The sequence below is a fragment of the Necator americanus genome, chromosome IV (assembly GCF_031761385.1).
Source record: "Necator americanus strain Aroian chromosome IV, whole genome shotgun sequence".
NCBI lineage: Eukaryota > Metazoa > Nematoda > Chromadorea > Rhabditida > Ancylostomatidae > Necator > Necator americanus.
Window position 1 is genome coordinate 23,524,588 of NC_087374.1, and position 23,579 is coordinate 23,548,166.

The following is a 23,579-nucleotide window of genomic DNA, read 5'->3' on the forward strand; positions in this document are numbered from 1 at the left end:
CCTATCCAACATATCTAAATACTTGAACATGACTCCTGCTCATCAATGCAAGTTGTTTCTTGGATGAGTTTGCACATATTTCCTGAGCACTGCTCGAGCTCCTCTAAAATTCGTTCCAAAACAAGAAAAAAGCTTTTCAGAAGACATTTTCATTCTATTTTCTTCAGATGCATAGAATTCTCCTCTGATTACTAGTATATATTTTCAAACATTACAAAATAAAGGTTTTCTCCATTGGCGTTTTCAAGATCAACACACTAATGAACAATGATCAAATCAGCAATACTTTTAGGATTTTAGGAAACGCTTGCACCATAATTTAAACTGAATCCACCCTCCGAAAGCTTCAATAGTTATTGTTGCAAAAATTTCCACCCAAAAGAACCGTTGAATGGAAAATCCAATTGAAAGTGAAATGTCAACAGGATTTTCAAGAATGTCTTTGTATCCCGATGGCATTTCAATTTGCATAAGTATCCCAAATTTATCTTGGAAAGGAAAAATCTCTTAGCGATTGTAAAAGGGAGTACGCCGTGGCAAGCTCTGAATGCTTAATGAATATGCTAAACAATGATATAGTAGTGCCTTCTTCAGACGAGAAAAAAATACTTGATTAGTTAACAGATGGAAAAGTTCAAGTAACCTCAAGCAAATCGAGGAATAGAAATAAAGATCTGAAAGAACCTCTAGAAAATCAATTTTTTAAATTCAAATTTGGAAAATTGTGAGTACTTTTTTACGGAAGAAAAATACAAAAATTGCCCTAAGAATTACAATGTAACCAGTCTGAACGTCCGACTAACGCCGAACATCAGAATTTTAGTGGTGCTGCTTCGTCCGCGTTCACTGATCAATAGAAATTAAATGCAGTGGCATTTAATCGTAAAATTAAAAGTGTATTTTTTCTAAGAACGATTAGTTCGTTTTTTTTGTTTAGGAATTTTAACATTTATGAAATGGTGATGAGTTGAAGTGATGACTCCATGTTTCTCTTCCTAACGGCTTCAGTTGTCTTTTTGCTGCGACATTTTTGGAGGGTGCCCAAACTGGATTTTACACATATTCCTTCGATACCATAAAAACTTGAAAGAATAATTTGAACCATGATTAACGTGCTGACATGAAAGACATGAACATCATCATTGTAGTGATGAGAACAAGGTCCCAGGTTTGATCACTGTAACTGTTCGCTACTATTTAAAGGCATCACCCCACGAATCTGAGGTGTACGGATTTCAGGTGGAGTATTCGTGTACGGGATAGTAGATTATGAAGAGGGGGATGATTGTGTCCATTTCTTTCTAATTGCCGTAAAAAACGGCCCAAAAGATGCGGCGCGCACAAGGCTGGCGCGCTCCAATCGAACTCGTTGTAGAAAATAGCTAGTAGCGCCGGAGCGCTCGAAGCCGTATTTTCCGGGCCGTTGTTTACGGCAATTAGAAAGAAATGGACGGAATCACCCCCCTCTCCATAGTCTCCCATCCCGTATACGAATACTCCACCTGAAATCCGTACCACCTCAGATTCGTGGGGTGGTGCCTTTAAGCGGACGGTTTCATTCGTATTTCCAGTTTCCGAAAAAAAGAATATTACCAACCTGACGAATGGAGTACAGAGGAGTGAAAAAACAAAAAAAAACACAGAAGTTTTCATGACCATAAAATGGTTCACAACGTTTCGTTTATTTCTTGACAAATTCAGTTGGAGTTAATGCTCGGTACTACTGCAACGCGGCGTATCAATACAAAGCTATGTGACCTGTCCCATCCCATTTTATCGCTTTCATTACTACGATTATTATTGTTATTATTACTACGGAAGCTAGGGAGATGGATTTAAAGAAAAGTTGGCAAACTACATAGTACCATAAGAAAACCACAACTGCAGAAATTCGAATAGATCAAAATGTCGCCGGAAAGAAGGATTCACAGTTACGATTATTTTATTATGGCATCATAGACTACCATCATGTCATCGAAATAATGAAGACATAGTTTGGAAATAAAAAAGGGAAGAATCTTCAATCAAAGACAGTGCAGTATCTATATAGAGAGTATTTCAAATGAGACTGCTTCTTTTCCCCTCCTCTAACCTCCTATCTACCTTTTATTTTCAGAAACCGTTCTCTTCTTATTTTTATTTAATGTTCTCCGTCTAGGGAAAGTGCATTCGCAGAGAGAGTGAAAAGGAATTGTACAACCTACCAGAGAAATAGAAAGCCACAAAATCGCGAGATGACCTCGTCAATTTCGCTTCTTAGTTCAACTCGAATTTCGAGTTATTAGTGAGAAAAATGTGAAGTGGGCTAGTAGCCGAACGGAAAAAGAGAAGAGAGAGAGGCAGAGAGAGACAGTGACGAAAGTGCTGACGATAGGTTATAGCAGATGTTTCTCAGAACGATTAGTTGTAGTGCTGAGAAGAACTACAACGATTAGTTGTATGTGTTTCTGAGAAAAAAAAAATAACTTGTCTGCGACCTTTGGGTGGATGGGTAAAATAGTTATGAAGTAGGATAAGGGGGTATAGTGTCTGCCGTCAATAAATCCGCTTCTGATACGCCAACGCGTTGCTTCAATTCAGAATTGTTTAAGGTTCATATACGCGTCTGCATTCTATAGAATGATTCGTGGGGCTAGCCGATGTGTCAAGTGGGTGTTTTATCTTCCCAGACAAGTCTGATACCAGTCCATCCAGAAGCCGGAGGGATGAAAAGCTTGGTTGGGCGGATAAACCAGATAAATGCTGCATTTATCTTGTGCTGATAGGTGTTTTCTCTTCAGAAAGAGATTTAAATTTTGTGAAATTTTTTAGGGTTTTGACAGCGGAGATTACGAAAGTGCTGCTCTGGCCTGTACAGTTTCAATTTTTGTTCCCTACGAGAGTTTTTTTTTCAGAGGAAATTCCTGACCTGCACTAATTCATACCACCATTTTCATTTTTGGTTGCGCTACAAATTCCGCTGTTAAGTCAGTATCCATAAAAATAGAAAAAGGTGCGTTATATGGCGCCAATCTACGATAATTTGACAGTTGTTACAGCAAACCCTGCTGTACATACGATCTGATATAACATGTAGGGAAAGTAGCAAATTACTTGACAGAAGAAAGTGCGTGCATACTGAGTCGAACGTAACTATTCTTATATTTCTTCGCATTCGTGTTTATATTCGTAAACGACAACTATTAATGCAGGTGCAAGAATATTCTGAGATAATGTGAGTATTCCGACTTCGCTAAAATATTCTATGAAAAATAAAAAAAAATATTCAAAAGCTCTTGAAGCGCTCGCATCCTACTGAGCAAATGTCCTTGTATTTGTTGCAATTCTCCTATTCGGCTTCAGAAAAGCACACCATCTGTTCAACAACATATATGTAGAGTCAGAAATAATCAACTGGAAGTAGTCGACCACAGCACAATGTAGTAACGTGCGCGCTGCAGTGCTTCTCATTCAAATTAGAAACCATGGTGGTATTCTTTCACGCAACTCCAAAACCTTTCGAAACCCTTAAAAGCTAAGAATCGCATCAAAAGCTTTGTAAGACCATGAAATCTGACCCATTCATCATTATTCGGGATGGCGAAACTTTAGGAAAACAGAGTCTTTTTTTCTCTGAGAAACAATCCTTCTTAATGGCAGAGCAAGAAGCGACTACATACAAAATTTCTTAATTGCTTAGTTTCGAAAAATCTTCCAACGGTGGATAAGTAGTGCTTCGTATAAGAACAAAACGAAAAGTCATTCAGATTTTGAAGAGAAGCGGTTTCACGGAAAATAAATTTATTTCAAAAACAGCAAGGATTTAAAAAAAAATTATGAGAGCTTGAAGACTCTTGAGAGGAAGTGAAACAGCTTAGAGGAAGATTTCAAGAGCACCACACAAGACGAAATTTGTAACCCTTGTGGATTACTGCGGATTTGGACGAGTTATGACGTATACTGTACAAACAAAAAGTGCACTTTCAGGAAACTCCCAGGAAATTTCGTTGAGAAGTACATCAAAGTGCGTACAAATTAACAATAGCAAGATGTAGTACCATGACATACGCACGTGATATGCACATGAATGCTTAGATTGTCAGTGTGTTTTGACAAACAAAAGTGCGTGATTACACGGCCGTATACTCGCCCACACGTAGGGCAGAAATAATTCCACGTTAACTGAAATTCTTCCCACCTTTCATTACCTTTGGAGGTGCTTGTGGTTCAGCACTCATTTTAAATCATACGTTGGTTTTATGTAAATTGGTGCGTCGGTGCCAGAAAAAAGTAACAAGGGATGCTGGGGGTCGTCGATTGATGCGTGGGTACCAAAATGCATAAAGATAGAGAAGATGGCGACTTATATGTGATTCAAGTGGTGGAAAACCGTGGAAATCTCTATTATACCATGTGGCAGCTTTATTCTGTTGTTCTATGGTAAATATCCATGGCTACGGTTCTAAGGTGAATGAAGAACTCGAGAACTTAGGCATTTAGTATAGGGATTAAACTTGCCCATCAAAAGGTTACCTCCGAAAATGAGATTCAAGCTATCGGCATCAGTTTCTTTTTCCTCCAAACTAGTAGTGCATCATATTTTCAGCCAGGTTCCAACGCTCTTTCAGAGCCGAGCTACCACTGCGCACCTGGGAGGCAGCTGATCAAAGTCTATGCGGACAACAGTTACGCAGCCTTACAAAACCACGCACAGACGCAGGCACTTATGTTTGCATGGGCGACCGCAACGCGTTCATGACACTGATAATCCGTAGTTCCTGCGAGGCGAAAATTCCCCCACTCCAATCCAGTCTTCATATCAAGCGCAAAGCGTAGTAGCTCGCGCAAATGCAAGCGCCTATGGATCCGCTATTCATTCCTGAAAATTAGACGCGTCTTGCAGTACCATGGCTCATTTAACTCTACGAGAACGAAATGGTTTTCGTCAAACAAAAAAAGATTGTCCAACAATAGCATGAGAGCATATCATATCAGTAGGCGCAAATAATATTTTAAAATATAATGAATTTCTCAGAACTTTCTTAGAGGCTGAACAAGACATTGATTGATAATCCTAGTAATTTAAGAGAGAAATTTGCTAACAGATCCGCTAAGACACAGATGGAGCAATAATGTAACTGCTTTTCATTGAACTGCTTGAACTGTAGGCAAGATCGCCTCCCTATTAACAGCTACCCCTCTGGCATTATCGCCCTCACAGAGCCGAGAAAAATCAGTGATGACTTAGATTTTCCAGGCTCCCACGGAGGCGACATTGCCGAAATGCTAGCCGTTAATGAGGAAAGATCGACACCAATCTTGGGCACAACTCAAACAAATCAACAGAAAGCTACGTATTCAACATGCCAAGATTCAAGGTTAATCGAACATGGAAACCACTCGAGGAGATTTAACTTCTATTAATCTCGTAATATTCACTCTTCTGTATAGACAGGAGCTGGTTGTGTCTTCACATAACGTTCGGGAAAAAAAGAGTTTGAACCCGTACCTTTCCAAAAGCGTTACTAATCTTGAATATGTGAAGCAGGACTTGGGCACACGAAAGTTATCTGTAGAGGACTCAAGACACTCTCTTTAGCCACACGAAGATTCCGAACGAAGTTAGTGAAGAGGAGTCGTGCAGCAGACACTACGTTGAAGCTCAGTTAACAGAAGGAGAAAAGCTGTGTTGGTCTCCACTAGTTAAATAAGTAATTACTCTCATGAAAAGTACAAGACATTTAACTTCCGGTGGAGAAAGGCCGGCACAAAACCATCCAGAAAACATGTAGAACAACGACTAGTGAACTGCTGCCAGGCACAGATGAGTTCTGTATGACGAAATTAACATCGAACGTCAACGGTTTTAACAATGGAGGCCTAGACCGGCGACAATAGTGCGAATCGCCCTCAATGAAAAGCTATCCATGTGAAACTTTCGAAATTAATAATGTTAAAGTTGGGGCAGGCGTTCGAGTAGAAATACAACAGAACACGTCCTGCCACTGTATTTCTAGTATACTAGCATTTCAAATACACAGGTACAGCGCAGTCGGTAAGAGTTCCCGCTGTGACTGCACGACCGTTGGCTTGGAACCGCCCAATGCCAATCAAGCCCTTCTTCCGCCTGGGTCGATGAATTGGTACCACACTTGTCTCGGAGGGCAAGAAACACTGACTTGGAATACCACTTGGAACACAGATTTGAGCCTACTCAAAAATCACTCAGAAACGTGGGCCACAACGAATACTTGTTCGCGACCAAATCTCTCTCCAAAAAATAAGCATATTTTCTTGCGGTTTTTTTCCATTCTGTGATTCTTTGACTCGCTTTAGAAAATACTGTGGAACCATTAACAAATAAATCTAAGAAATAAAGATAACTAGCTTAGAAGAATAGTAGCAAAGGCATACATGAGAACCACCTATATAGAGCACCATGATGTAGTGAAGTCAAAACGACGTCAAGCTTGGTGCAGTTGCACAAGCGGCGCGGACGAGCTCGGGATCATGGTGGGGCCACAGCGAACAGCAGCGATGATTGGTGCTAATGAGGGTCTCCGCTCGATCCTAAACCGCTACGCTACTCGCACCGCCTCAAGTGCAGCAGCATACGCAACAGCACCGAGCTTCGCGTTGTTTTCACCTACTATAAGCACCAGTGGGGCTTAGTTGCTTTACGCGAGGCGTGAAGAAACAGCCACCTCGTTTCGGTATAGAAGAACCATGCTGTATAACAATACAATTAGTCCGTGTGTGTCACGAAAATACTCTATAATGATGCAAAACTCTGAACCGGGGAACCATCGCCATGCGCCTGATGGACGAGCACTCGGAACCCTGTCCAGAATTAGAGGGTATATCTTTTCATAAGATGTACAGTTAAGCTTTAACGTTCTCCAAATGTAAAAAAGGCGCATTTAGGAAGAAAACTATGGGAACTTTCATCTATGAAATCTTTCCACATTTTTGAGGAAAACATCGGTAGAGAAAAAACCATTCTAATTTTACAGAAAATGTCACTACTGTTAATTTTTACAGATTGCTGTTCGCTTCTACTCGGACGCTTCTAGCCTCCTCTCAGCCGGACGTTCAGACTGGTGTATATTGAGGGCCTAAATGAAGTTGAGCCATTGGTCGAAGTGCACCGAGCTTCATTTCGTTTAGATCCTACTACTATAACATTCGGTCGCTGAGATGAGTGATCTTTTTCCTTCCACCTACCCAATGGAAGGACGTTTTGTAAATTGTAGCAGGCGCAAACGCTCACCTTAAAGCGAAGCCATTGTGAGTTCCATTCACAGTGAAAAAAGTCTCAAAGGGACCAACTGAGGAGGCAAATCATTTGAGAAAGGAAAAACCATCGAAAACAAAGAGATTAACAGATATCGAGTAAGTACTGCACCTTCTACATATACGAGTTATCAGATAGGAGAAATTGGCTACATTAGATAATGCGCAGGAGCACGATCTTAGACACATGTGTGCCTAATTCGAATTGCATTTTAATAAGGGGCCGAATTAACTTTTGCACTTTTGAGAAAATGCGAGTCGTTTTGAAATAAAAACTTCAATGAAGACTTTTTGAATACGCTTGAAAGATAGTCAAATGGAAGAAGGAGCCAGCAGGCTGCCAAGGTTTCGGCGTCGTCGCCTTCGTCAGAGCCCGGAAAGTCAGATCATGATCTTACGACGCCCGTAATAAAGTTTATCAACAATCTTGGCTCTTGCTTCCATTTGACGATCGACAAGTTGCGATCTGCTTGTCACGATTCAAGGGAGGTCGAACTTTTACGTTTCTGAAGGCTGGCGTTGCTGCACAGGTTTCTTCTCCCACACAACACAGCGAGAGCGCCATCTCAACATGCTAGAATCGTTCCCAAAATCAACATAACCTTAACTACTGAAAAAAAAAGATTCGCAGAAAAGAAGACTGAATTTTCAGAACGAGGACTTCCAGAAGACTCACTTCCTCCCAATTATCTCGATCTTTTTGGGAATGTTATTCAGTGCCATAAAAAGTTTTCGATCGAAGAACCTCCCTCTGCTATACAATTACACATTTCTTCTCAAATCTCTTCAGAAGAAACCTTGTTGAAATCAACATCAGTGATAACGATACAAAATAGTACAGGATTCTGTAAGCCGAATAGTACTACAAAAAAGTGGAAACGAAAAGAAATCGAATGGTCCCAAAAACTTCGCATTTCAGGAATTTTTGCTATCAGAAGTGAATCGGGGAGCATCTTCTGGTTCAAACGTCCCACCTTTTTACTATTTTCAACTTCTTTCTCAGCAAACTTTTTGGAAACACAATTGAAGCTCTCATCTGACTCTCTCCTTCCTCCAATTCCCAATGCAACAGAAAGCCTAGCAAATTCCTTTTCTGAAGCGAGAAAATCCAACGATCAAACCCCGAGATTCAACTAAACTACATATGCATAAAAGTAGACGCTATTTGAGAGAATTTTGTACAAGTTAAATTTTTAAATTTTGACGAGTTTAACTTTCAGACTAACAACAGTAAATAGTACGCCTTTCACTTCTGAATCATCCGATAATTTTTAGTTGTAGTTGACATCTGTTGCAGAATTCTCCTGTAAAACTCAAAACTTTCTAGGAAAAAATTGAAATTTTCATTCGTCTCTTGAATGGGAATTTTGAGAAAGCAACTGTTATCAGCATTCATTTTCAATGCAGATTGTACATCTCTCATATTGCCGCCTCTGTAATTACGGTAACGGGGAGAAAATTAAACCACAGTAGCAACTGATTTATGGTAGTACATCAGATGAGTGGCTTTTACGTTAACTGATTGGATTGGAGACCGTCATGCGTATCATAGTGAAGCAGAGAGCGAAAAAACAGAGCAGTATTTCCTCGAACGAGTGATAAACAATTCAAAAAACGTGGTTCGGATGCGTTCTCAATAACAAGATTTTCTGAAATTCCACGCGACGACGGGTTACTTTATTCCCAGGAAAAAGAATGAAATAATGACGAAGAGATAATACTAGCAACAAATAATGAACAACGAATAACTCAAATGCATATGGATTATTGGAGTCAAAGTATGAGCTGAACAAGTAACTGTTAAAGCGTTTTCGAAACTCAATGCAAGGGATATTCTGAATGTTCCGTTGCGTAGCGCGTTCGGGTTTATACTATTATTTATAATCCGCCCACATGTCTTGTTTAGTTTAGTTCTTAGTTCAGTACCCATTCTTATTTATATTTATATTCACATTCCCACTTAGTACTTGGTGGAACCAACACATAAGCGACAATAATTATGACAGTTTTACTGCTCTTCCTTAGACTGATGGCCATTGTTTTTGACACTTATAATTTGCAATTTACTTCAAAATTCAATAATATGTATATAAATAATTGAGCCGGTATATAATGTAAAGCGCCTATTTTTCCCTCTGACGCGAATTTCCGCGTATCCTTAAAGTTTACGCGAATCTTAATTTTCTTCCAAATTTCAAATTTAGAATTTCAACGATTTCCAATTTGTTACTTTATGCTATATAGACGATTAAATCTTGACAGTTAAGTCACTACATACACGAACCACAATTTTACATCTTCTAAAAAACTCTCAAACATTCGAAATATTTCATGGGTTAAAAAATATTGTGATCTGTGAGCCCAGACGTTCGCTCGGGTGAATGAATAAAGGAAGAAATATTGGAAATAGAGATAAGTAAATAAAACATAAGATGTTAGTAAATAAAACGGGACAAGAAGAAACTAACCGAGTTGTTACGACTCGCTAATTAAAATTTAAAAATTAACATCCCCGTTGCACTTTTTACTCCACTATAAGTATCCGCTTACTATATATTACATAACTAGGTGTTACTCTCAATTGTGCCATAATTTTTACCTGCGTTTCTTGAAATTTGTTTTTGATCAGAGTCAGGATTTGTGGATTTTTGCTAACATAACAGAAAAATTCTGCTACCAACTGACAATCAGCCGAGTAATGGTGTTTCAGCTATAAGTTTGAGAAAAACAGCAATTTTCACCAAAGATTCTGAAAAACAGCGGCGTGGTTAAACGTTTCCATAGAAAGCGCCATAATTGTGGTCGAAAAAGAGATGAAGAAAATAGCAGGAAGAAAACACAGCAGTCCGAATCCTTGCCATTTTCTCGTAATGGACTAATTTTCAGGAGATACTGAGAAGCTACAGCTCATCACGATGGCAGAGATTAAAAAGAAACCGGGATTTCCTATCAGTAATCAGTGGACGGCGCACGATGATTTGAAGACGCAGCAACACATCTTCAAGAAGAACACTTAGGTCTTTTTGAAGGACCCGAAGCGCTCTCGATGGCGATTTTTGCTTGGAATCTATAGTTCTTCCTTCTCAACCAATGTTCTTCCCAGTGTCACACCCAATTCACCCGTACCACAACACAGAACGTTCATTTTTAGAAATTTTGTTTGTTCGATTATTATTTGCTCATTACACGGGTTCCATTTGTTCTGCTTTCTGAAAGTAGAAACACAACGGAACCCTGTCTGCTGCTGCATTTCCTGCCAGGGTCGATAGATTGATACCACGGTTGTCCGGGAAGAGAAAAACACTCAGTTCAGTTGGCTCACGCTCCACAAGTCAATGCAGCTAGACACATCTTCCTAATCCACCAACGATTCTGAATTGAAGAGAGAGCGGTGGCTCATCCCAAGCGGATTGATTAACGCCAAGCACTTTATCCTTTATAAATGATCTTAAGTATTCAAAAATTCCTTTGCTGCAATCTGAATCTGATGTGAATAGTTTGATTTCGCCCACGAGCGCAAAAGAACCACGAAATCTAAAAGTGTAGGGACTTCTAGGATGGGACCGTGAAATAAGGAAGAACAAAAGAATAAAGAAGAGAAGGGATTTCAACCAGTCGATATTAGCGACAACAAGGCAACAAAAAATGAAAGATGAGAACACACTGCCTAGAATTTTAATCTTAATTAAATTAGCATCAGTGGAACCAAAATCAAAAAAAAAACTAATTTCAGTCCATTCGAGTAGATAACCGCGCTGAACTGTTTTACTTCGCAATCGTGAACTTTATTATTTCGAATAAATTGTATACGAACACTTGCCTCGTGCAAAAGTCAAGCTCTGTTGGGGACTCTATTCGCCGTACGTTAGATTAGAAGTCTGACGCTGTATCAGCTTTGATAGCTAAATCAGAAGTATTTTATTTTCCGAGCACCTTATGGATGAAAGTAATTAACAGAGGAGAACAGCGAGGAGTCGATATCGTATCTGTCGGAAAATCGAGGAAGAAAAATGGAAATTCCTCCTCGCTAACATTGTGGTTTTTTTTAGCTTACAGATTACAAGCATGGTTATTTTCTGATTGAGAAATACTTATTGGAAAATTAAAGAATAATTAAAATTACTCCTTTCAATCAGAAAATAACCAGGTTTATAATCTGAAAAAAAACCACATTTTACACCGAGTTCATATCGGAATATTAATATTAGCGATACTAGCGGAAAGTAGAAAAAGAGAGCGTTTACAGCAAGAACGAGAAATATGTAGGCTAAACCAAGAAGAACAAAAAGGAGCTATTTTGGATTGCTATAATATAAATAGTTTTGGAATTAATCCAGAAGTAGGTTTAGAAGTCATGGATTCAATGTTTAACTATCAAATTAAATATCTAAAGATTAAATGTCTGGAATAAAGAGATTTCGGATGCAATTCCCAACTTATAGACCATTTTCCACACATTAATGAATGCGTGATTTCATTTGTGGATCTCATTTAGGAAAATTTCGTGAGCATGGCGCTTTTTTTACATCTGTAGTGCTTCTAGTGTGGAGCTTGCAACACGGTGTGTTTTTATAGGGATGTGCTTCTGTGTAAAAATGTATGTGATTGTACTGTTGCTTAGTTATATCATTGTTTTCACTCATTACAAATAGAGGCGCAGTATCGGTCAAAATCGTCCATTGCCGGACTTCCTCGCAAGGGGGTGAGGCTTTCAAACGACAATCTAAGGGGATTAAGGGCCTCTTTTCAATCTCGAACGGTAAACACTAGCTTCTATGCCAAAGTATGTGAACAAGAAATTGGCTTGCAGCAGGACAGGTTGTGGGAAGAATCACCGGGTCAAAGAACTAACAGTTAGTCATGAATAAACTAGTGTTTGTCAACCATTGAGAAATAAGAAGAGACAGAATATGAACTGGCTTGCAGGATGGCTGCATTACATACAACGAAACGAATTGAGCCAAAGATAAACCGTCCGTTATTCTGCAGCGAATTCAACGAAAAAAGAACTCATTGAGAAGATAGAACTTATTTTCCTGCTGCTTCCTCTCGTTGAACTCTACATAACAGCAGAAAACAGCAATGTCAAGGACCTCTACGGAAACTGAACAAATGCATTTTCTCAAATTACATGGATTACCCACCACACATTGCCTCAAACCATAACTCAACTTTCGTTATATTTCAATAGTAGGATCAAGAAATTGATGGTTGGTGATTATTGATCGGATCAGTTTGTTGCTAATAGAGAGCAAATTTCCCGTGGGAGCGTGCCTGCGTAGTGAAGGAAGGGATCGTGAAACAGTAAGAAGTCAACGAACTCAAAGAATGATGTGTTCAGAAAGTGCCTGGAACATCCCTACTCTCTCGTCCGATGATTCGCGGACCTTCATCTCAAGACATCTCGTGCTTTGATTGACGCAAATGGAAACACTTTTGTTCGAGGCCATTCTGTTATTTCTATCAGAACACTTGCAGATTTTTGTGAAAATGTTTACCTTAGGATTTGTACCTTGTGAGGGTGAGGTGTAGCTGTAGCTGGCAAAAACGATTCATGTACCCTGTGAAAAGTATCATTAAAAAATTTCGTCGCCTTACATAAATTAAATGAGAGTTCACAGAGATTTAGTGTTCCTGATTACTTTTCTACACAAATTACTGTGTAAAAATGGGTGCTTGAAACAGCTTTAGGTTTCTAGGCACGAAGGTAAAACCAGAACTGGTTGCAGCCTAAGAGAAATCATTGGAGAAGAGAGCAAGGATGTTCCAGGGACTTTCTGCACACATCATTCTTTGAGTTCCTTGATTTCTTACTGTTTCACGATGATTTTCTTCACTACGCAGGTACGGACTTTTTTTTAAAAATTTGTTTTTACGTTGGATTCATTGTTGACTATTAATTGCTTGGATGAAGCATCAAGCAATGAAAACTCAAAAAAATCAAAATCTACAGAATCAAGCGAAATGCAGTTTTTTCCAACATTTCTTTCTGAAAATAGTATTCTTAAGATTTTTTTCTATCCTGCATTATTTACCAACAATAAAGCAGCTACGTATTACTATTCACATTTATTAATCTTATAATCTTGCAATCTTTTCGGAGGATACATTTCAATGACCAAGTAGGCCAGTTCTCAAAGCGATTTCAAAGACGATTTTTAAAAAAGAGCATCGTAAGTAATTTCAATTAATGAGATCTAAGTTATGCAGCATATTTCGAGTGTACTCCATGAGCAGGATTTTCAATTTAGGGTAGAAGGTGAAATAATGACTAGCATTTAAGGCGACGCATACCTGATTCATCTCGACACAAACACATTGTAGTATCCATGCAAATTTACGGAAAACTCTAAAAACTCTGTCTGTTTTCAGGCAGGTTCATTGTGTCTCTGACAGATTTCCGGCTTAAAAATCTGTTCTGTTCTAGATGACAGCTTTTTTTTTCTCTTATGACAAGTAAAAAAAGTATATTCCTTGGAAAAAGCAAACTGATGATGGGTTTCATGGATTTTCACATGTATTCATCGGCAGTGGATTTTCAACACCATGCCATTAGATTTGATCCAAGCGTTTGAAGCAGATAGGAGCAGACAAATAATAGTAAAGGCAAAAATGTACCCAACAAAGTTGAGTATCTGTACCAAAAAGACACGGAAATCGTGACCAGCAAAGAATAAGGAACTCCAGAGCAAAGAATAAGCAGAAGTACAAGTAAGAAGCAAAAAAGGAAGAGAATTCATAAACCTACCGTAATATGCACTCGAGAGTTTTGCATCGTCGCAAGTACCGTAACGTTGCTTGTATCTTCGCCTCTTCTAGGGGATGGTCACCTGACAGCCATCGTAGCGAACTCTCCATCTTTATGAAAAAAATGTGTTTCGGATAACAACGATCTCTATGGCATTCATAAATTCATGCGCGAAAATACGAGTTGCGGAAAAATACGGTGAATGTTAGGCGTAACGAAGATCACTTTGACGCGTAGCGTAAGAACATTAACGAAGGTATAAAAGAAACGTAAAAAAGAAGGAACACCAGTAGGAATAATAAGCAAGGAAGAGAGTACATATATACTTGACATATTGCATATAAAGAAGGAATTGTGATCAATAAAACTGAATAGAAAAAGTGTTGTGAAGAAGAAGTGAGCACAAATGGGGGTTGCATTCAAATGAGAAAAACAAAAATTGCCGTGGCGACACTCTGGAAGCTCCAGAGCAGTTTCAAAAAGTGACTTATAAGTATTTTAGCAAATAATTTATCGAGTAAAATCTTCAAACGCATAACTAACTCCTCTTCCTCTCCAAAAGGTTCATGAATCCATGGAAGACTCGTCTACGGAGAACCTTGTGAAAAATAACCGACCTTTTTGAGAAAATTCTAACTAAAATGAATACGAAAGATTGTCTTTGTTCATCTTTTACAAAAAAGAAGAAACAGTGTTCTGTGAAATACAGAAAAAGGCAGAGCGAAGAAGAAGTGTGTCGTGACTACTATTCGTACAACCGCGAATCACATCTGACCCACAGGACAACGTTCCCAGCAACGTTTGCAGTGAAATCAGAGCGGATCACGAAAAAAAACAGCGGATGCAATACGAGACAGTGTGGAAAACGAAAATGTGTGGACCTCGTTGACTGCATGGGAGCACATAACTCGAAGAAAACGTCGTTTACGCTGTTGAGAAGGCCCGCACATTCATCTACAATGGCAGCCTCAGACTCTTTGTGCCATATGGGCATTTCAGAGATCTCGAATATATGGCTTTACACCATTTCCGAGACGACGTAACATGCAACTCCAGATTTTTCGAATCGTGGTATTTCTTATGAGCCATATGGATAGAATCTATTCAGATGAAATTTTACAGATTTGGATAACACATCTGCTTTAAACCGCCATAATAAATAAAAATGAACTTTGCTAAATTCTTCATACAATTTAGCCATGTTTATAATAACTTCAAAAGATTGACGAAGTGCTGGAGGGAACCCTTTAAAATATTGGAGACTACATAAGGAAGAGAAACATCACTAAAAGTGACAGCAGAAAATCCAGTCAGGGAGGGCGAAGAACAAAATGATCGACGTCAGTGAATCCGTCTCAGGTACATCAGCTCATAATCATAGATGTTAAGAAATATTGCCGTAGACAGTAACCTGCGGGGACTAATCCCTGAATAAAATCAGCCTCCTTGTCCTCCAAACAGGCCTGGCACCGAATCACCGATATTGGAGGGGAAAGGATTCGTTTACACTGAGCGATGTCGCGCCGAGCACAGTGGTAACCTTTTAACATGTATTTTTAATGTGGGAAAATCTGAGCATAAACAGGAATGTGTGGATGTGGTGGTGACGGAAAGAAACGATTAGAGAACAGCGCATCCAGTTTCCATCCTAACCACCGTAATCTTCAACTGCAGCTCACACTCTTCCACTTCATGGTCATCTACACAGAAATCGATCGAAACAGCCACTTTTAATCACAATGATGATTTGTAGAGGAATTCTGCTCTGGAGAAGACGAGCACAGTTATTATTTCTGTTTTGCGGAGCATCCGTAGGTGTTTTCAATAATTTTGAAAAAGTAAAAGGTTTGTGGTGAAGTAAAAGCCTCTAAGTTCTCGTTTCAGATTTATGTCAGTGAAAAAATGGGAAATTCTATTTCTCGATGTATTCGCTAATAAATATTTCATGGCGGTTAACTAAGAAACTTTCCATTTGATTTGCAGCCGGCTCTCCGAAAAAAGAAACCTGTTAGAGATGTTGCAGATCTCCTTTTCTACATTTTGTATGCAAAACAATCATCGGGTTCTCTTCGCTACTAAGATTTAAGTAAACTAAAGTTTGCCTTACGCTGAACGATTTGTTGACGTTAAAAGATAGATTTACCATTTCAATATGAATTTGAAATTAGATTTTTTTTTTGCAATTGCCGGAACGTCTTAAGCTACATTCCGGAAATGAAGGAAGAAAAACAAACAGAAAACGAAATTACTGTGTGTAGTGCGTTCGGTAAGAGGCTGTGGGTGCACGATCTATCGATGCTTCGAAATCGGCCTGATGCCAACCAAGACTTTTATCCCCCGAGGCAAATTGGTATTAGATTTGTCTATGAAGAGAAAAACACTTATTTGAGATATCGGCTAAACTCCGCAAGTCATTGTATCGGTCGGGCACGCCTTCGTGAACCTCAAACGATTCTGAATTAGGTGAATGCAAAGGCGCATCTGAAGCGGATTGATTGACTCTAGACGTTTGTTCCCCTATTCTTTACTGTGTGGTTTGCTGAAAACAGCTCTACTTCCCTTTCTTCGTTCCTTGCGTTAAGTCGTTTACTTCTGCCGATTTCATCACGGGAAGGAAGAAATAGCAATAGGATGACTAAAAAAATGGAGGTGGATGTAAAGACTGAAGGCAAAACCCATATCACAAAATTAACGACCTTGAGGATTCTTCACGATTGAATAGATAGGAGTGGGAGTGTACTACACGAGTTTGAGAGTAATTATGCCAATTGCCCTCCGGTAATCCAGGAAAAGGGAGATGAAGCAGCTCTTTGTGGTCCCATTTCCCTTACGCAACTTGTTACGTGATAGAACGCCTGCAATTCCGCCCGTGCAACGTCTTAGTCCAAGTAAAGAAACCAGAATAAGCAGCAGAAGCTGTGTTGTCATAGCTCTATTACCCGTTATAAGATGCACCGTTGAAGAGACGGAACTACACAGACGGGTTTCATGCAGCGCCATAAAGTTAATCCTCAATTACTGCCGGAGGCTCCTAAGGAGTCCAAAAGAGTTCGCCATAGCAATGAGTCACGACGGTTTGGAAGAGTAACGGATGCATCCTTTTTTCAATGAGTTGAAATGAAGTCCGCATCTTTTCACGCACTTCTCAGTAGAGAATAGTCACTTCGGAACACATCTCTGGATCTTCCAGAAAGACTGCTTTCACGACAAGGTCCCATCGGTTCACTTGAACAGATCTAGTGACTAAAGTGTCAAAACACCAATAAATTCTATATCTCGTGAAGATTAAGTTAACAGTCCACCCAGTCTAACGCTAAGGGAACCGCGTATATGAGTCCGATTGTCATCCGCTCGCTGTGGCTCTTGTACCGGAAACAGACATGCGGTTCTGGTCTCCAGCGAGCGTCGACAATCAATGGGGACTCCTCAGCAGTATATCCAAGTAAAACCAATGGCTGCTGAGGTACCGCAGCGTGGTGTGCTCGGGTGGTGGTCTACAAGAGTGGCGCGTTCTAACGTACCTCGTAGGAACTAAGGCATCTCCCACGCCATTTTTCAGGGCGATTAAGGGGAGTTGAGCGTGGCCACAGTCATACTCGTAATCTACAACCCGCACTCTACATATATTGTCGCACAGAGACCCCAACATCGTCAATTTGAAAATCATGAACGAACAAATCAAATCTTAGAGGCAACATAGGAATATTGGAACAGAATGACTCTGTTTAACGCTGAACTGTCTTACATTGTCAAGTGTACCTTACCTGAGGACACTCGACGTCGATAAGCAGTTCAGGCGAGGCGACATTTGGAGCAGTGACCATTCCATAAATTCTGCGCGAGCTTTTACTGTAAATCGAAACGGTTGGGCCGAGCTGTGTTGATGGACGACGCACATCGGTAAAAATCCAAAAAAAAACCGAAAATCCATCGCAACCAATGCTTCACGCAGACTATAATATCCGCTCTCTGATGAAAAAAGGTAAAGAAACTCTAGGGAAGCGTTAAGGTGCTTTGAGGCGAAGAAAGATTTCTGAAGTGCCTAATTGCTTCAATGCTTCTATCCTGCATTAATGTTGCATTCCATCCACGAATAAGCATTTTTTCGGCGGTTGTTCTACGAACAGTTCAAACTCCGCATCAGTGCTCGAAAGGTGTGTGAATATTCGAAGGTTGGACTGGCATTAATGGAATTCACACAGGGATTCACTGGAACAAGAAAGCGTATGTCAATAATAATAATGGTGGTTGGATGCGAAACGTCCATTGACTCATTGCCCCGTTAAATTATTAAACTCTACTAAAATGTGATAAAGGGAAGTAACAAAACGGTAGTACGAAAGCACTAAAACGGCACTGCGATAAAGAATCAGCTAATTAGCTGAAAAAGCGTTGCAAGGACAGGTGCAACTGTGATCTCCATGCAGAACTTGAGTATAATTGAGCATTTTCAGAAGAAGAACGGAACGAAATTAGAGAGACGTGAACTTTAAAGGAATTTTTAGTGTTTTGCTGTGAAAACTCCATCGTATAAGCATATGTACATTAGCATGTTGACATCCAGGCTCTCTAGATCTTTTTGAGACAAAGTTGAAGTTACACGAGTGATAAGTGGTTCTTTTGCGCATTTATGACGCTGTTTTACTTCTACCATTATTTTATTGTTCGGTATTATTTTATTTCTACTATTATTTTATTATTCATTATTTATCTCGTTCTGCTTCCTCCGCCTGTTTTTAAATCAGTGCTGGTCTTCGAAAAGGATTGGAACAGCAAAAAAGGAAGAATTGGGATTGGAAAAGTGAGTCCTACCTGTCAAATCCCAGCTTTATTTTGAATCGCACTGATTTTCTGTACAACACCGAGAAATGAATTCCAAAAAAAAACCTTTTCATGACGGATGACATACACACATACACATACAAACCTAATGCAAGTTTTTCTGATCCTTATCAGACGAATGTGCGCCTCCGCAAGTAACGCCTAACTAGACTCAGAAACTCACCGTTCAGCTTATGGATGTTCACTGTTCAATGGCAGTAAATTAGAGGTGCTCCGAAACACGACAGACAAGCAAGCAAATTTGCAAGAAAACAAGCGAACCAGAGGGAAAAGCGAAGAAAAGACAGTTTTGCGCTTTGTTAGTACTTTCACTGTTAAACTCAAACGAATGAAATTGATTTGAAAACAGGAGAAGAAAGCTCATTTTTGTTTACCCAAACTGTTACGCTTCGTAGTTAATCGCCATTCAATCTCAATTCGTCTCGAGGGGAAAGTGATCGCTCAAGAACGAAAGTTCCAGTGATGATGCGCACACAAACAGTACTAAGCAGAAAAAGCAGAATAACTGTTTCTAAAACTTTTTAAAAAAATGTCCAAAATAATGTCTGTGGAAATCGATAAGATCCTTAATATTACTGTGACCGATATTATTACCATTATCCGACTGGGGCGGGTGGAGAGTGGTGGTTCGAGGTCCCGCTGCTTGCACAAACGACCGGAGTTTCGGATCCGCCGTCCCTGAGGGGCCGATAAGTTGGTACCAGACTTGTCTGGGAGGATAAAAACACTGACTAGACACATCGGCTAGCCACAGCAGGTCACTGTATAGGCCAGTTACACGTTCGTGGAGCTCAAACGATTCTAAATTGAAGTGAACGTGGGACGCATCCCAAACGGATTCATTAACGCCAGACACTTTATCCTTTTATCCTTCAATCCGACTAACCTGAATACCACTTTATTTTTTTTCTTTTTAACCCTAACAACGCATCTGTAGTCGGAAAAAAAGGCCTGATGATCGGTGAAACTGCGCTCAAAGCGACTGGAGACAGCGGATGAAGTCGGGGTGGGACCGTTGCAAACTGCAGTGATGAGTGGTCCTCGCAGGGGCCCACTCGCGATCCTAACCACTGTGTCCCATCGTAGCGCAGAGAAAGGAATGAGGCCGAAATGGAAGTCTAATTTTACACCTGATTGGCACTCATTTCACCAAACCTTTTGTAATTTCCATGCAGAACTCATTTCAAACACATGCTATTGCTTCCAAGGTTTATGCAAATAAAATGCAAATGGATCTTGCAAACCACCCACGTGCCGTAGAAATTAAGACATCAGAACCCCGAAAATATCAGGCAAATTGGATGGGGAGGAATCAATGAAACAAAAAACTATAAGGCGCTATACAGCGGACGTGAAAAAGAGACAATAAATTAAATGTTGGAAAAATGACATCATCTCTGTTTTAGCGTGTGAACGGAAGAAATCTAGTTAACTTAAAGGCATCACCCCACGAATCCGGGGTGGTACAAATTCCAGGTGGATTAATCGTATACGGAATCGTAGATTATGGAGAGGGGGATGATTCCGTCCATTTCTTCCTAATTGCCGTAAAAAACGGCCCGGAAGATGCGGCACCGCACAAGGCTGGTGCGCTCCAGTCGAACTCCTTGTAGAAAATAGTGCGCCAGAACGCCTGAAGCCGTATCGGCGCCGCATCTTCCGAGCAGCTTTTAACGGCAATTAGGAAGAAATGGAAGGGATCAACCTTCTCTCCATAATCTACGATCCCGTATACGAATACTCCACCTGAAATCCGCGCCACCTCAGTTCGTGGGGTGATGCCTTTAAAGCAATTCTCTGCTGAGTAGAGAATTAACCTTCCGGGAGCAGAATATTCCATATTATTGCATTATTATTATATTGTATTATATTATTATTATATTATTATTGCACCATGATGATCGAGACATAAGATGGAGTGCTGCACCGGTGCATCACGCATATGTGTTTGTGTAGTTGGTTGCACTACTCATTTCAACTATGCTTTAATGTTAAGTTAATTAACGACTCAATATATAGTACATGATAACAGTTATTTACCGTAGTAATTTAAATAAAAACTTCAACTAAAACCGTTTAAATTTCCGGAGGCACATGTTGTCCCTATTCGTATATCCAGTCGTCCTAAAATAAATAGAACTAATCTCAAACCTGAAATTTGCAGTAAAAGACCGATGTGATTGGGAGACAGAGCACCAGATTTTACAGCTGTTGCTTATACTCCAGTGTTTCCACAAGTAGCTACGAGTATAGAAGCCCTTTCGAACCTGGCAAGATCACAAGCGGTCAAAACGTTAAATACAATGCGAAGTTCGCTCCTACCTGGTACCTGCGGGCGCGCCAGGTGGTGAAGTTCCCAGTTGTTCAAATATTGCGTGAGAAAAGATCTCTTATCCATATAAGCTCCTCGAGAGCTACTTGCCCTTCTTTCATCCTCATCCTCAGACAGCGCGTTATCGATTTCCCAGGAGAAAATCACCAGCAAATGTAGTGAAGAAGGAAAGAAAGAAAGGAGAGCAAGCAATGCATTTAGCATACAATGCGTGAAAAATGCATAGCAATGGCTTCGACAAATGCTTGCTGTTTTAGGAAGGAGGTAATAAATTTGGCATTATGAAGGATTTTAAGTTCAAGTTGGAACCGCTGCCTAAAGAGAATTTCATGTTAAAAGGTTCGTATTTAGTAAGAAACATACAGAACAACAGTTTTATAATACATAGAAAAGTATCAAAAAGTTTATAATTGTAGGCGTCAAAGCTAATTACCTCACTGATGATATCAATAACATACCTAACCAAAACATAAACAAAACGTTCTCGAACCCAGAGCATTGCCACAAGTAGACCAAACAAAAAAAATGAATTTAGCCTCGTAGTTAAAGAGAAAAAGTGCAAGTCCGAATTACACGGATATTCCCACAACGTTTTATGCCCTCAGCGAAACTGGTTTTGGGTAATGCCAGATCCCAGCTGAATGCTGTTGCTGGATCGAAAAAAGATCCCTTGAACCATGCGGTGCCCATAAGAGCCATTACAACCTAATTGTTTCGAATACATAAACAAATCCTCGCATGTTTACGACATTCCCCGTTAGAATTGCAGTAGGAATGCGCCTATATTATCGTTGAGACTGAAGAGAAAACTAGAGCCTCATGGCACCAAGTAGAAGTGTGAAAACGTCTTGCCACGGCCAGCAGCACACATCCGCCGACGTCCTTTCAATAATATTTACATAAATGGCTGAGAACTGCTACATGACTGCATCAGTATTTATCCACAGATCTCGAGGAAAAGTCAACTAATTGATACAGAGATCAATAACATGAGGATCCAGCAACGAATTGGAAAACGCGAAATCCAGGCTCCCGTTCATTCTGCGCTTCCAATAAGCGATGAGACGTGCCGAGTAGGTGGTTGTTTTAGGCGGTGCTGACAAGGTGGTAGCGAATAAAAGGCTTTGGCGCTTTTTCCTTTTACCGCCTACCGCTCTTTACTTCACGCGGCTCAAAAAAGGATGGAGTTGACAACAGGAAGAATTTCTACGATTAGAAGGAGCAATCCATGGCCTGCAAAGCTGTCCGTGGTCACTCGGAAAATAGCCTCTTTTGAACGGAAAGATCAAAGTTGTGATCCCGAAAAGATGAATTGATCTTCGGACAGTCCAGCACTCAGTCGTTAGATCTCATGCAGACAGCAAAATCACCTCTCGTGACCTAATTGACTTATTCGGAAGGCTGATACTATTGCATGACGCGGTTGCCAGCGTCATCGGCGAAGCTCGTCCTTCTTGAACATAGGTTTGTCCAACACTTTTTAATCTACAAAAAGAACTCGCACAGAATCCATTTACTCGACATTGTTCCATGGTCTGCGAGACCTGGGATCTCGCCTGAACTGCCCATGGATGCCAAGTGACCCAAGAACATCAGATCGACAATCACAGGAAGTTCAGCATAAGACTGCGCTCCCTCTTGGCACAGCACCTTTGTGTGGCGTCTGGATCATTTCCGCATATAACTGTACAAGTTATATACAACACCGCTACTAATTTCTGTCCCAAAATCCGTTGCAAGCCGTCGGAATGCTTGGGATTGGGTAAAACTAAATCTTGAAAATACCATTTGAAAGTAAATGAACGGCTGATTTCAAATATACTTCCAGAATTTAATTTTGACAAGTGTGTGACCTGAAAACAACAAAATTTTCCGCAACCTTCGTTAATTACTTTCACACCTCCGCAATCCTGCCATTGGCATATCCGTCGGATAGATCTCTGTGGAAGGAAGATGTATTCATAGGACTTGCGTTAATTTCTCAAAATTTAACGAAATATCGAATATATTCGGAATCAGGAGGTTATTTGGAGCATTTTGGTATCCCACGTCACATACAGATTCGAAATTTCCATTCTCTTCGGGAATTTACAAAAGTCCTCAATTGAAGGTTAATAAAAAGGCATACATTCCTAGCTGTGAAAAATTTGCTCGGGAATTTCTCTCTTCCGAATGATGTTAAATTCACTTCGATTTACATACTTCAAAATTCCAACATTGACTCCGCCCACTTGTAATAGCAGGCGATGTCATGTGGAATGGCCGTCGCGACCCAGGCATGGTTCGTCAGGCACCTCACACCTCCAGTGGACGGCTCCTTTCGCGATTCGGCGATACAGAGACACCATTGCATTTGAATGAAAATGAACCGCGACGACAATTCCA

The 23,579-nt window shown here is 40.1% G+C and overlaps 1 protein-coding gene across 1 annotated transcript in view; it reads right to left on the minus strand.

Moving 5' to 3' along the window:
- Positions 1 to 14,130, minus strand: part of RB195_002464 (uncharacterized protein) — a gene marked incomplete at both ends in the record, with an annotated part of 54,182 nt that extends 40,052 nt beyond the window's left edge. The window contains one exon of the mRNA XM_064199736.1: positions 14,021 to 14,130. Within this exon, the coding sequence (XP_064055617.1) occupies positions 14,021 to 14,130 (110 nt within the window). The remainder of the gene's footprint in view (positions 1 to 14,020) is intronic.
- Positions 14,131 to 23,579: the final 9,449 nt, after the last annotated feature.